This window comes from Canis lupus, chromosome 35 (assembly GCF_011100685.1).
Source record: "Canis lupus familiaris isolate Mischka breed German Shepherd chromosome 35, alternate assembly UU_Cfam_GSD_1.0, whole genome shotgun sequence".
Taxonomy (NCBI): Eukaryota; Metazoa; Chordata; class Mammalia; order Carnivora; family Canidae; genus Canis; species Canis lupus.
The window spans coordinates 6588067-6600981 of record NC_049256.1 but is presented as its reverse complement, the minus strand read 5'-3'; the positions used below and the strand labels follow the sequence as shown (position 1 = coordinate 6600981).

General features: G+C 42.0%; 1 protein-coding gene across 4 annotated transcripts in view; it reads left to right on the top strand.

The window, feature by feature from the left end:
* Positions 1-12915, top strand: part of LYRM4 (LYR motif containing 4) — a 159595-nt gene that overhangs the window by 81788 nt on the left and 64892 nt on the right. For 3 of the 4 annotated variants that reach the window (XM_038584086.1, XM_038584082.1, XM_038584081.1), the window contains one exon: positions 8047-8899. The exons of the other annotated variant lie outside the window; for it this stretch is intronic. In XM_038584086.1, the coding sequence (XP_038440014.1) occupies positions 8047-8096 (50 nt within the window). In that variant the 3' untranslated portion in view covers positions 8097-8899. Of the gene's footprint in view, positions 1-8046; positions 8900-12915 lie in introns of those variants that run through there. 4 annotated transcript variants of the gene reach the window in all.

The following is a 12915-nucleotide window of genomic DNA, read 5'->3' as shown; positions in this document are numbered from 1 at the left end:
CATTTAGCTCATAAAGAAGCACCCATTATTTTTACCCAAGTTAGTTTAGTCAGTTACCACAGTTCCTGCCTCTGAAATCCCACTAATTTTCAGTTGCCCGCCCTCCTAAAGCCTCCTTTCTCCCTCTGTTGGCTCCAACACTCCCTCTGTAAAGCACATTCGCGTTTCCCACTTAGTACACATAGGCTTCTTTGCTTCCATGTCAAGCTCCTGCCCTCCTTGCTTCCCTTGTGCTACATGGTCGAGTTCCATCTCCTCATCTTCCTTTCACACCGCAACCCCTGTCATCCCAATGATAAGCCAGCTCTTCCAGAAGTAACCAGGTTCCTAATGGCCACAAATATTGTCCAAGTAGGCATCCTAGCAGTGCCTGACCCCTCTGAAGAGCCATTCTAGAGGTCCTCTGCATTGTTGGCATCCTCACTCCTGACTCCCACCTCCCACCCCTGCCAGTCCCCTTGGCTGGCCCTTCCTTTCCCTCTGATCACATCCACCACCATGATGCATCTGTCCCCCTTGACGATGACTGTTAAGTTTGCCTCTAGTCATCACCTCCCCTTGGAGCATAGACATTGAAACCAGACAAGCCTTCTGAGATCTCAGCTGCTCCCACTTACCAGCCCAGTGATCCTTAGGGAGCTACTTACTGTCTCTCAGCCTCCAAGTGGGTCCATCTCTCCTACAGGATGCTGGGTTTCATATGGGCAGAGACTCCATAGTGTTGTATTTTGTATTGTATTTTAAATAAGATGAGGTTTTGCTGTATTGAGGGCCCCACTCTGTGTCAGGTATCATACTGTGGACTTTTTATAGCTCGTCTTTGACAAAGTAGGCATATGTTTGTATTCACTTCATATTTCAACCCAGGGCCATTTGAAGCCAGAACCCATCTCTTTCCATTGTCTGTTAGTCTTTCTCCAGAAGCTTAGCCTCCATCGGAAAGACAAGCTCTGTTTTAGGAAAATCCTCACTGTGGCCACTTTAGATGTCTGTGCTCAGCCAACATCCCCCTGACTCAGCCAACCTCCTGTCCCCCCAACCCCAGCACAGCGTCACTGACAGACATATCTTCCCTCCCTCATTCATTCATTCATTCATTCATCCATCCATTCATTCACTGGACAAATAGCTATCCTTCGTGCCGGACTCACCTGGACATTAGAACTATGGTGGTGGTAGGCAGACTCAGCCCTCCAGGCAAAGGCGCAGGACACTATTGTAATGAGTCAAAGTAAGTACAAGGACCGCAGAACACATGGGGTGGGAGGTTGGGGAGAAAGGGCGCTGTTCAAGGGGAGGCTCCCAGGAGCGCTAACCAGGGGAGGACGAGGGCTCTGGTGAAGAGAGGCTTACTGTAACTGCAGAGAGAAGCAAGAGCTGGAGACCTGGGGGCCTTGCACCCCATGTGTGGGCTTTATCCAGAGGGAGGGGCCCCTCACATTTTACTTGGGAGCAGCCACACAATCACATTTGTTCTTCCGTTCCTTCACACGGCTCCCTGTCATTCTGCTGGTATCTGCACGCATCTTCTGTTTACTTATTGCCCTTTGGAGGTGCCTCGGAGCAGACTGTTTCTTTAACATGACAACCTAGAACACTTCCTGAACCGCAGTCGGCACTCAACAGAGTTGGTGCTGAAATGAGTGAATGTTGAGGCAGGGTATATGATCGAGAGTCTTCTTTTCCTTTAAAAAAAAAAATATGAACTCAAGAGTTATTTATATCTTGTTTATTTTCTTTGGAGAACCAGACCCATTTTCTAAACACCAGATGGCTTAAATCAGTTTATTAAAATGTTAATATGGTTGAGCTTCATAAAATATAAGCAAGTCCTTTTTGTTTTTGTAGGATTCTGACTTCTCCTCAGAGTAAAATCAAGCCTTAATAGAAGTGTGAACACTAGGTTGTTTGATATCTATTGCCTTCTAAATGGGGAAAGAAAAGTATAGCTGTTTTTCTTTTAAAGAGACAGCTCTTTCGAGGAAGGAGGGGAGACTATCCCAGGGATTTATAATTTTGAACCCCTTTATTGTGAAATGCCACACCACTCACCATTTGTATTCTGCTTTAGATTTTTGGAATTTGCCTATTTATTTTAATACACAAGATATATCATGTAGACATTAAAAATATATAAGAAAAAACATTTGTCATCAAAAAAGGCAAGTGTGAAACCAGGAAAACAGACCACATTTCCCCCTTAGTCCCTTCCATAAAAGCTTTTGATACACAAGGAGAGAAAAGGAGACTTGATTTTTATTATTCTTAACATCTCAAATAGAGCTTTAAATAAGATGCAGTCTTTCTTATTTCATGGCCAGATTCTTTTCCCTGCCCAGTTTGTTTATTTTTAGTCATGTAACCAAAAGATGAGAAATTATCCCTTTTGTACCATATACTTGATTGAGTGGATCTGAAGTGGGGGGAAAGGGAGGATGTGGGATAAAGACAAATGAGGTCTGATATGAAACTCACAATAGGAGATTGTATGCAGGTAGAAGAATTTGACTCAGTAGTAGGCTCTCTGGACATGTCTTAATAACTGGGATCTCACAGAATTATTCTATTGGTACATGTTAATCCCTTTTGGTGTGGAACTAAATAATAATAGTTCCAAATATAATAATGATGATAATAGTAAGAGTAATAATAATAATGATGACAGCTACTATTCATTTTGTTTCTTTTACTCCAGACACTATAAACGTATTTTCACTAAGGCTGAAACCAATGCATGCCACTCGAAGCTGCAAAACCCCACATTTCCGTATTTAAAATGACTGCCCCAATAACAGATGGGGAATGCTGTGTGGTGATAGAAAGCACAAGGAGCCTTTCAGTTATACATCATAGGAAAGGCCAGAAATTACAAAGCAGCGTTTTTTTTCTCTCTCCTGTAGCCGTTAGCCCATAAGCTCTGGATTAGCCAGCAAGAGACCCTGTTCCCAAATGCCTTTCTAAATAAATGCACACTGGCTATTAGGTTAACATTTCTCCACATGGAAACTAAGCCAGAGGAGGAAAGGCAGAGAGGAAGAAAAGCCATTAGTAATGAAATAATATGTGTGTGCCAGGTACTCACTTAAAATCAAGGATTTATGCTGTCATTATAGTTTCTACAACTTGATGTGACAAACACTAGACTATAGAAGTAAAACACACACACAGACTAAATCTTTTCATAATAAGAAATCTCCCCATTCCCTGCTCTTAGGTTACGGCCTCTTGGAAAACTGATACATTTCAGATGGAGAATATAGAAGGCCCATCTATGTCTAGCAAGATGGCTATTTGACTAGTAATTTAAGTGACTAGTAACTGCTTAACTGTCCTCTGTCTACCATGCTGATTAAAGAAAGAATCTAAACAGTGCTTCTTAAACATGCTCACATCTCGGACCACCTCTTTAAAGCTTGTAGTTCTAAGCGCCTGGACTCTCCCAGTCATGGTAAAGCCATGACTCTAAACTACTTTTAAGACAAAAAGAGACATACCTCTAACGTGTCATTTGCCTTTTAATATCCAGAGGGCTTATGGCCACAGATAAGTTTATTCCCAGTTTATTAATCTTATATATCCAATAATTGAAACTTCTAAAGTGGATCTTTGCTAAACATTTATGTATTGATTACAAGCTAAATTTTACTTAACCAATTTAAAAAGCAGTTACTGGGGCATCTGCCTTCAGCTCAAGTCATGATCCAAGGGTCCTGGGATCAAGTCCTGCATCAGGCCCCCTGCTCACTGGGGAGTCTGCCTCTCCTCCTGCCTCTGCCCCTCCCCACTGCTCATGCAAATAAGTAAAATCTTTTTAAAAATAAAATAAGAAGCAGTTACTAATCCAATAGAGCTGCTTCTTTTAAGCTCTCCAAACATCTTTTTTTTTTTTTTTTAAGTAGGCTCCATGCCTAGCATGTAGCCCAGTGCAAGGCTTGAACTCATGACCCTGAGATTATGACCTGAACCAAAATCAAGAGTCAGACACTTAACCACTGAGCCACCTAGATACCCCAAAACTCTGCAAACATCTTAAAAAGTAGCTGTAACAACACAAAAGTAGTCATTACAGAACCAGTTTCTGTACTTACTCCTAAACCTATTCCAGAAAACTAACACTGTAGGTTTAGAGTTTCAGAAATGTCACATTAATTAATACCAATCTCAATCTTACCAACAAACGAAAAAGAATACTTGAGATTGCAGGACCTGAAGTAGATACCACCTGATTCCTGGGCACCAATCCAAGCTGCCCTTTTATGGGTAAAGTTCATTTGTTAAATCAATACAACCGTGTGTGTCTGTACTTTATTTGTTTCTTTGTTCAACTGGACTACTATGACCAATAGAGAACAAAGGACCCATGGGAAGGAAGGAAATGTTCTCCCAGAACCATACCGAGTCAGACATGCCACCATTATACCACCTAGCTAGGTATGTCCAGCGAATAGCGAAAATGCAGACCTAGAGGTCAGAGGGCAGGAGATGGAAGTTTGAAAGTTTTCCGAGAAGAGGCAAAACCCAGAGACTGGGCCGTGTTGCCTAGAGGGAGCAATCAGAGAGAAAAGACGCCAAGAGAGCATTCAGAACAGAGTTTTCTAAGCATGATATTTGCTGGGTCCATGACTTAGAGCTCATCAGGAAGTGTCTGTGAAGGGGCAGTTGGGAGGCCGTTTGTATTTCTGAGAGCCACTTAATGAGAGAGAACAGGATCAGCAGGGCAAGCTGGTGACCCAGAGGCAGAGGCACCAACCATGGAAGAGAAGCTCAGTAGTAAAGAGCCTGAGAGAACAGAGAACTGTTTGAGAAGTCGGGAAATAGGTAGATGGGTCCATATGGGATTTCGGAGGAGAGGGGTTGATTTTTTTCAAGGTGCCAAGATTTCATTATGTGTGTTGACCAAGAGGAAGGAGTCAATGCAAAAGAAATCATTGAAGACACAATAAAGAATAGGAAAAAATCAATGGATCAATATCCCAGAGCAACCAGGGGAAAGTAGTTTTCCTCAAGAAGCCTCAAGTACCATTAGAGAAGGGAAAGAGAGTAGAATAGATAAAAAGGACAGATCCGAGGCAAAGAAGGAACAGTAGAAGAAGCACACATTTTCTTTTTCCTGCTTTGTCATTCACGTTTCAAGCAGGTTTGTGTTTGGTACTGTAACAACCATGTAATATGGCATCAAATACGTCAACAGTTTCTTTTACTGTTGTTTTTCTGGGCGTGAAAATCCATCTATCTTACATGCTCTCAATTCTTTAAAAGAAATTAGCAAAACTGCATAAACTTTAGTTTTATAGGTAGGGCTAAGAATGCATTGCCGTGAAAAGAAATAAAGAGGGTTGATAAGACTAGATGTAAAGAACGCAAAGGGCGGCCATTAACAAAGCATCCAAGGGTCATTGTGCAACTGAGGTGACAGAAGGAAAGTCAAAGACGCATTTTAGCAGCGAGATCAATCAGCCTTGTTTTGCAACATTTGGAGCAGATAGAGCAGTTAATGCCATCTGCCAGGCTGGGATTGGCAGGGAAAATGCAGCAGTAGAAATCAGATGAAGCAAGGGCACCCACGCAAGCATCAGTGCAGTGACCAGCCCCCAGGTCCAAGCTGGGTGGCATAGCTGTGGGGCTGGAAGGGGCAGGTGGGCCATGAGAATGGAAGAGACCCATCAGCTGGAGGCCATGCTGAGAAGCAGGAGCAAGCTTGGGGTGACAGACTGAGAAAAGTAGAAGGATGAGAGATTAACTCACCGTCTTGGACTTGGCTATGTCGGTGAGGTCCATAACCAAGGGTAAGTGACGTTAGGGAGGACTGGACTTGAGGATAATAGGTATGAGGCAGGGTGTTTGAAAGGTCATTAGCGTAGAAGCTGATAAACCTAAAAACGCAGGCAGAGCAATGAGTAGACAGGAAAACTGAGCTAGGGACCAAAGTTGTCAGAGAAAGGGCAGGAACAGGTAACAGCTACAAGTATGAGAAAAGGGCCAAGACGGCCTCAGTGTGTACCTGCACCACCATGCACGGTGACCCCAGAAAAAGTAGATAGAAACTTCAGAACAATCAAGAGGTTCTATAGGAGCCTCTAGGATTATAGGCTCTTCAGATTTCATCAGTGATCATCTCCTGGAAGATGCTAACATTCTCAGCTTCGCCCAGCAAACAAATCTACTTACTTAGCTGAATCACCATTTGTGGCTTTGCATTGAGACTTAGCTTGTTTGTTTCTACCTGAGAAACTGCGGCTTGTGACTAGAAGTAAAGGAAATTGATTAGCCTGTGTGACTGGCATAATAAGACTCCATCTGATATAGTCACATCTCCTGTGATTAAGTACAGTAAGGAATTAATAGTAAGCAGAGCCATAGCCCAAAATGTATTATAAGCATGATGGAGCAAGATATTACAAAACTCACCTTGTATGACTGTTTCTCAAAAAAAAAAGTAATAATAGGGGATCCCTGGGTGGCTCAGCAGTTTCGCGCCTGCCTTTGGCCCAGGGCGCGATCCTGGAGTCCCGAGATCGAGTCCCATGTCGGGCTCCCGGCATGGAGCCAGTTTCTCCCTCTGCCTGTGTCTCTGCCTCTCTCTCTCTCTATGTCTATCATAAATAAATAAAAATAAATATTAAAAAAAGTAATAATCATAGAGGTACTGTATGATCCAGCAATTCCACTTCTGGGTATACCCCCAAAAAAATTAAAGGCAGAATCTCAAAAGAGATATTTTATATCCATGTTCACAACAGCATGAATCCCAATAGCCATAAGGTAGAAGCAGCCCAAATGTCCATTGATGGATAAAGGGATAGGCAAAATGTGGTCTAGATGTGCAGTGGAATATTATTCAGCCTTAGAAAGAATGAGGCCCTGACTCATGGCAGCACATGGAAGGAATCTTGAAAACATGATATGAAGGAAAATAAGCTGGTCACGAAAGGACACATCTCATACAATTCCATGTATAGAGGTATTTAGTATAACCAAATTCATAGACACAAAAAAAGTGGAATGATGGTTGCCAGGAGAACAGAGAGTCTGTGTTTAATGGGTTCAGAGTTTCAGTTTGGGAAGTTGAAAAGTTACAGATATTGATGATGGTGATGGTAGCACAAGCATGAGAATGTATTTAATGCCACAGAACTGTACGCTTCAAAGTGGTTTAAATGGCAAATTTTAGGTATAATTAACCACAATTTTATAAAAATGTATGGGTACATTTTTCTAAAAAGTGGTTTAGGTGATTGATAAATGTTAGGTTTTATATGTTTGACCACAACAATAATACTGGCTTGGGCTCTGACTTGGAGTTGTTGAGAGGTGTCTGCTCCCCCGTTGTTTCAGTTGTGCATCTCAGTGAGGTCAGAGGATGTTCTTAACGATGAAAATATATCATTTCCTAGTTGTACAAGGGTGTATAACCACGCATGCGTGTGTGTGCGCACATGCAAATCCATGCTTTACTCCACTCTGAAATGGCAAGTTTGGACTGCTAGTCAGCCCTCTTCCTTAAAAGAACTCACTTGAGGGATCCCTGGGTGGCGCAGCGGTTTGGCGCCTGCCTTTGGCCCAGGGCGCGATCCTGGAGACCCGGGATCGAATCCCACATCGGGCTCCCGGTGCATGGAGCCTGCTTCTCCCTCTGCCTGTGTCTCTGCCTCTCTCTCTCTCTGTGTGACTATCATAAATAAATAAAAATTAAAAATAATAATAAAAAAAAAAGAACTCACTTGATTTTAACCCACTCTGGCAGGGAAGTATAACCAGAGAAAACTTTCAACCCACCCATTCTATTCATTTCCGCTCCTGTTTCTCTCTGGGTCAGAAAAGGTAATATAGATATGAAAGACTTGTCTTTCTCAAACCATGACACTTGGTAAGTATAAGGCATCACATCTTCCAACCTCCCCACTGGGATCAAGGCAGGCGAAGTGGAATTCGGGTGGGGAGCAGCTACCTCATTCCTTCTCCTATTTGTAGGAAAACTTTGAATAGGAAATCTTCATTGGAAATAGCACCTTTTCATCACTTTGATAGTCTTTTCTCTTTTTCCAGCTTCGTATCTTAGACTTCCCCTTAGAGCCTGGATCAGAGCGCAGTCCTAAGAACCAGCCAGCCCTGGGATGAGACAGCTGTACAGCCCACAGGGCCCTGGGCCGCCCTGCGAATCCGGCAGCCTCCCTCTCACTGCTCCTTATACTTTTGCCTGAAGTTGACAGCGCAGCTTGGGGAAAGCCATTTTCCTCTTTGGGCTGTAAAATAAGCGTGACGGGCTAGCTGATCTATGGTTCCTTTTTATTGTCCAAAATTACCAGGTTCCCCGAGCTGGCCTGGGCTCATATTCAATCCCCTCTGTAATCTGTCTGCTTCTCTATTAGAGTCTTGGCCACGTTGTCTGGATGATTGCAATATGTGTTTTTATTTTGTGTTTCACTAAGCATTCTAAGGAAGAACGAGGGGTGAGTAGTTGTTGGTGTAAATTTCAGTTAAATCTTCACTTCTTTGAAGCGTTACCCTCAGCGAGCCATGACTGACTCCTTTGTAAGTGAGACTCCCAGAGATCAATAAGATCCTGTAGATTCATAACCTTTCTCCTGTTTTGGGATGTGTGGAGTAAGTATGGGGGGGGGAGTTGCAAGGAAGGGGAGCACAATCTGCCAATTCCACTTTTGGAAGCAGAGAGTCCATGGAGACACAAAGGACACATCCAACTGAGGGTGTTCTGGTGCCTCTGTTTTTGAGTGGGATTATGTAAGCATCAGCATCAGTTGCCTGTGAAACAGGATGGAGCAGTAGAGGTGTTCGGGAAGCATTACCCTGGCAGAGCCCTAAAAAGCAAAATGGTGAAAAGGTGGCTCCAGCCAACACTTGAAGTGGAGCTAGCTAAGCATACACAAGAATATCTGTAGCTAGGGGTGGTGGAAGGGGAGGAGGACGGGGGGTGAGGGTGACTGGGTGGCGGGCACTGAGGGGGGCACTTGACGGGATGAGCACTGGGTGTTATTCTGTGTGTTGGCAAATTGAACACCAATAAAAAATAAATTTATTATTTAAAAAAAAAAAAAGAGTATCTGTAGCTGCTTTGGTGCTATCAGACACTGGCCTGGATTACCGACCGACCGTCTTCATGGTAGCTAGAGAGTGGTCCTCAGTGTTTGTTAGGGACTCAATGATCGTGTCCCCTCAAAATCATATGTGGAAATCTCACCCCCTAATGTGATGATATTAGAAGGCAAGATCTTTGGGAGGTACTTAGGATTAGTTGTCGTTAGGATAGAGCCCTTGTGAATGGGATGTGTCCTGAAAGAGTCCTGATAGAGTGTGCCTCCTCCCTCTACTCTCTACCATGTGAAGACACGAGGAAATATCACCAGTCTGCCCCTCACTAGCACCCGATGGTGCTCACACCTGATCTCAGGCTCTCAGCCTTCAGGACCATGAGAAGTTAGTGTCTGTTGTTTTAGAAGCCACCCAGTGTTAAAGCAGCCCAAGTAGACCGAGACAGTTAAGAGAAAGAGGCAGAGGCAGACAAGGGTAATCAGGTGGGTTGTGAAGTTCACTTTCAGGACCAGCTTGTTTTGCGGTGCTCAATATTGATTCTTCTAGCCTGTCATTTCACAGAAAATGTATAAAATCTCTTTTCCGTGAAAACTTTAAAAAAAAAATTTTTTTTTTCTGATTTTCAACGTCTTTGGACCGTACTAAAAATAATGTTGGGGATTAAACTTGTTTAGGTCTTTCTTCTTGTTCTTGAAGTGACCTATGCTAAAAGTGAATGTATTCACTTGTCCCTTTTAGAAGTTGCCAGGGAAGGGAATTGCTTACAGCCATAACAGAGATAGCTTGATTCATTAATGGTGTAAATGCTTTACTATATGTAAGTTATACACCGGGGGGTTTAAAGAAGTCTAAGTAGATGAACTTTGCAATACGTCCATTTGAGTTAAAAGTTGGCATTTAGAGCAGTTGAGTAAAGAATGGTGGGTGCAGAGGAAGGCTAAGCTTCAGCCCTGAATCAAGGTTAATGGGATCGCATTGGGCCAAGGCTGTCTGCTTCCGGCCATCTCACAATGAAGCTCACCCTCAGCGTATCTCACTTCCAACGTAATGTTGACATTACTCACTCCTGAGTTGACCCGGCTTGCTTTTCACTCCGTCACCATTTTTGCATTTCTCCCCAGTTCTGCACACCACAGGCATTAGGAGAAAGATGTTTACACCAGTACACAATGCCTGCCACAGGTGTGAGCCAGAGAAGGCGCAAGGTTGTCTCTTTCCAGCCTGCACTGGTGCCTCGCTTCAGGCTGAGATATAGAGAAACAGAAAGAAATGGAACAGGAAGCCAAGATGGAAAGGCTAAATGTGTTTTTGGTCCCTTTTAAACTAATACAGATTGCCAGAGTATGAAATCTACCCATATTCACATGTGCCTTTAAGAAACACTGATACAAATAAGTGACTTTTGTATTTTTCATTTATACACAAACACAGATACATCTGCAGGAAAGCAGTTCACTTTTAGAAGCTTTAAAAAAAAAAAGTTATGCTTAAGAATCCTGAACAATGATTTTTAAGAACCACATGAGAATTTCTACATCCAAGTGTGACTCTTTAAATTATTTGCCTTAAGGACCTACCTGTTTACTTCAATAAACTTCCTTTTCAGAATTGCCATCAGTGTCAGTTTCCAATGCACATAAGAAAATTGAGTTTTATCATGGCCTCTTTCTTCAGACTTGACTGTGAATCACTTTTGACTATTTCTGAAAGGTAAATCGACCCTCAAAGGATGAAACTTTGACAACACAGGCAATATGCAAATGAATGTATGAGTTATTCATTCAATAAATATTGAATACCTACCATGTTGCCAAGTGTTCTGTGGGACAAGAGGGACATAAGATAAGCAGACCTTTCCAGTCCTTACTCCTTAGCTGCTGACAGTTTTAGAGGAAGACAGATCTTCTCAAACAATTAAATATATAGTGAAAAGTGGTGGCACACATGGGTAGATAGCAGGAACCCAGGGAGAGGAGTGGCTTTCAGAAATGTTTTGAACAAAGACACCATCCCTGGAATTCATTATCATCTCCACAAATGACAGTCTTAAGAAAGGTGGGAGGTCTCGTCTGTTTCTTGAAGACTATCTTCATTTCCTAATGATTATAGTAAATAATAATGAATAATAATGCATTTGGGGATCCCTGGGTGGCGCAGCGGTTTGACGCCTGCCTTTGGCCCGGGGCGCGATCCTGGAGACCCGGGATCGAATCCCACGTTGGGCTCCCGGTGCATGGAGCCTGCTTCTCCCTCTGCCTATGTCTCTGCCTCTCTATCTCTCTCTGTGTGACTATCATGAATAAATAAATAAAATCTTTAAAAAAAATAAAAAATAAAAAAAAAATAATGCATTTGGCCTGACTCGTTTAGAATAATAGAAAACAGACACTATTAGAGTGATAACTTGTACGTTAGCCCCTCAAACTACTCAAGGAAGATAAGTTAGAGCATCTTATGACTCTAGTTGGATTTTATATTTTTGTAAGTCATTGAAATAACCTGGCACCATAAGGATATATTTGATAAGTGTAGCCAAAATGATTGAAGAAAAAACAAACATTTAAGTAAAATATCCCTCAAGCCAGACCAGTAGGACAGAAACAGCCTGTCATAACAAGACAACATGGGAGTCTAGCTTGAGAGGTAAATTAAACAAGCATCCTTCACGTGGATGATAATTGTGTTGGCACCAGAGAGCTCATGTATCACTGAATTATGCTCTTAAAGAAGCAGTCAGTACTTAAAAAGAAATCACCCTGGAGAACAGGGGCAGGGTTTTCTGGTCAGAAGATTTCATTCCAAGCCAGGGCGTGATTATTCCTGACTATCATTGCGTTACCAGGAAAACTTCTTTCTGAGATCCTCAAGAATACATCAACTGTGCCATTTAAGGAAAGCCTTAAGAAGATGCATTAGCTAGCAGTGAAACACAGAGTTGAGAAATTTCTAAAATCATCTGTGAATTTTTTGTGCCAAATCTTATATTTCAGCAGTGGTCACAGCTGTCACAAAAGCACAGCTCCCTTAAACACACAGCGAAATGGGAGACCTTAGTAGTCCTACCTCAATTATTAATGATGCAGCTATATTAGCACACTTCCAGATTTACCTTTCATATCGCCATTCTCAAGTTTGACACACATTTATGACATATAAATGAGATTTTTAAGGTATTTTCAAAGAGCCAACAATCCTAAACAAAATGAAACGTGTCATTTAGAGCATCAAAGAAGTATATCCCTAAGTACAACAGTGCTTATGTGTAATTATGTGATGAGAAACTAGAAAATATACAGGAAGTTTTGGAAGTAATACCTCCATCTTCATTCCAATGGTGATAAAATAATACTCTTTCACTTTGGAAAATCTAAGATTCATTTTCCCCCAAACTTGGAAAGACTTGTGAAATAGGTAATCAGCTGGCATCATTCTTGATTTCAGGACAAAAAAAATGAAAATGTCCTTTCCAAAGACAAATCTAGATCCAGTAATTCCACTGTTGAGTATTTACCCAAAAGGAAAATAAAACAGGAGTTTGGAAAAGATATATGCACCCCAGTGTTTATTGTAGCATTATTTACAATAGCCAAGATATAGAAGCAACGTAAGTACCAGGAAAACTTGATAGATGAATGGATAAAGAAGAGCTGCACTACATATATACACCATCAGAATGAAATCTTGCCATTGCAACAACATGGATGGAGCTAGAAGGCAATAAGTGAAATAAGTCAGATAGTGAAAGAGAAATACCATATGATTTCAGTCATATTTGGACTCTAAAAGGCAAAACAAATGAAACAGGCACAGACTCGTAAATACAGAGAACTGATAGCACACAGTGGGTACTGTCAGAGACTATGT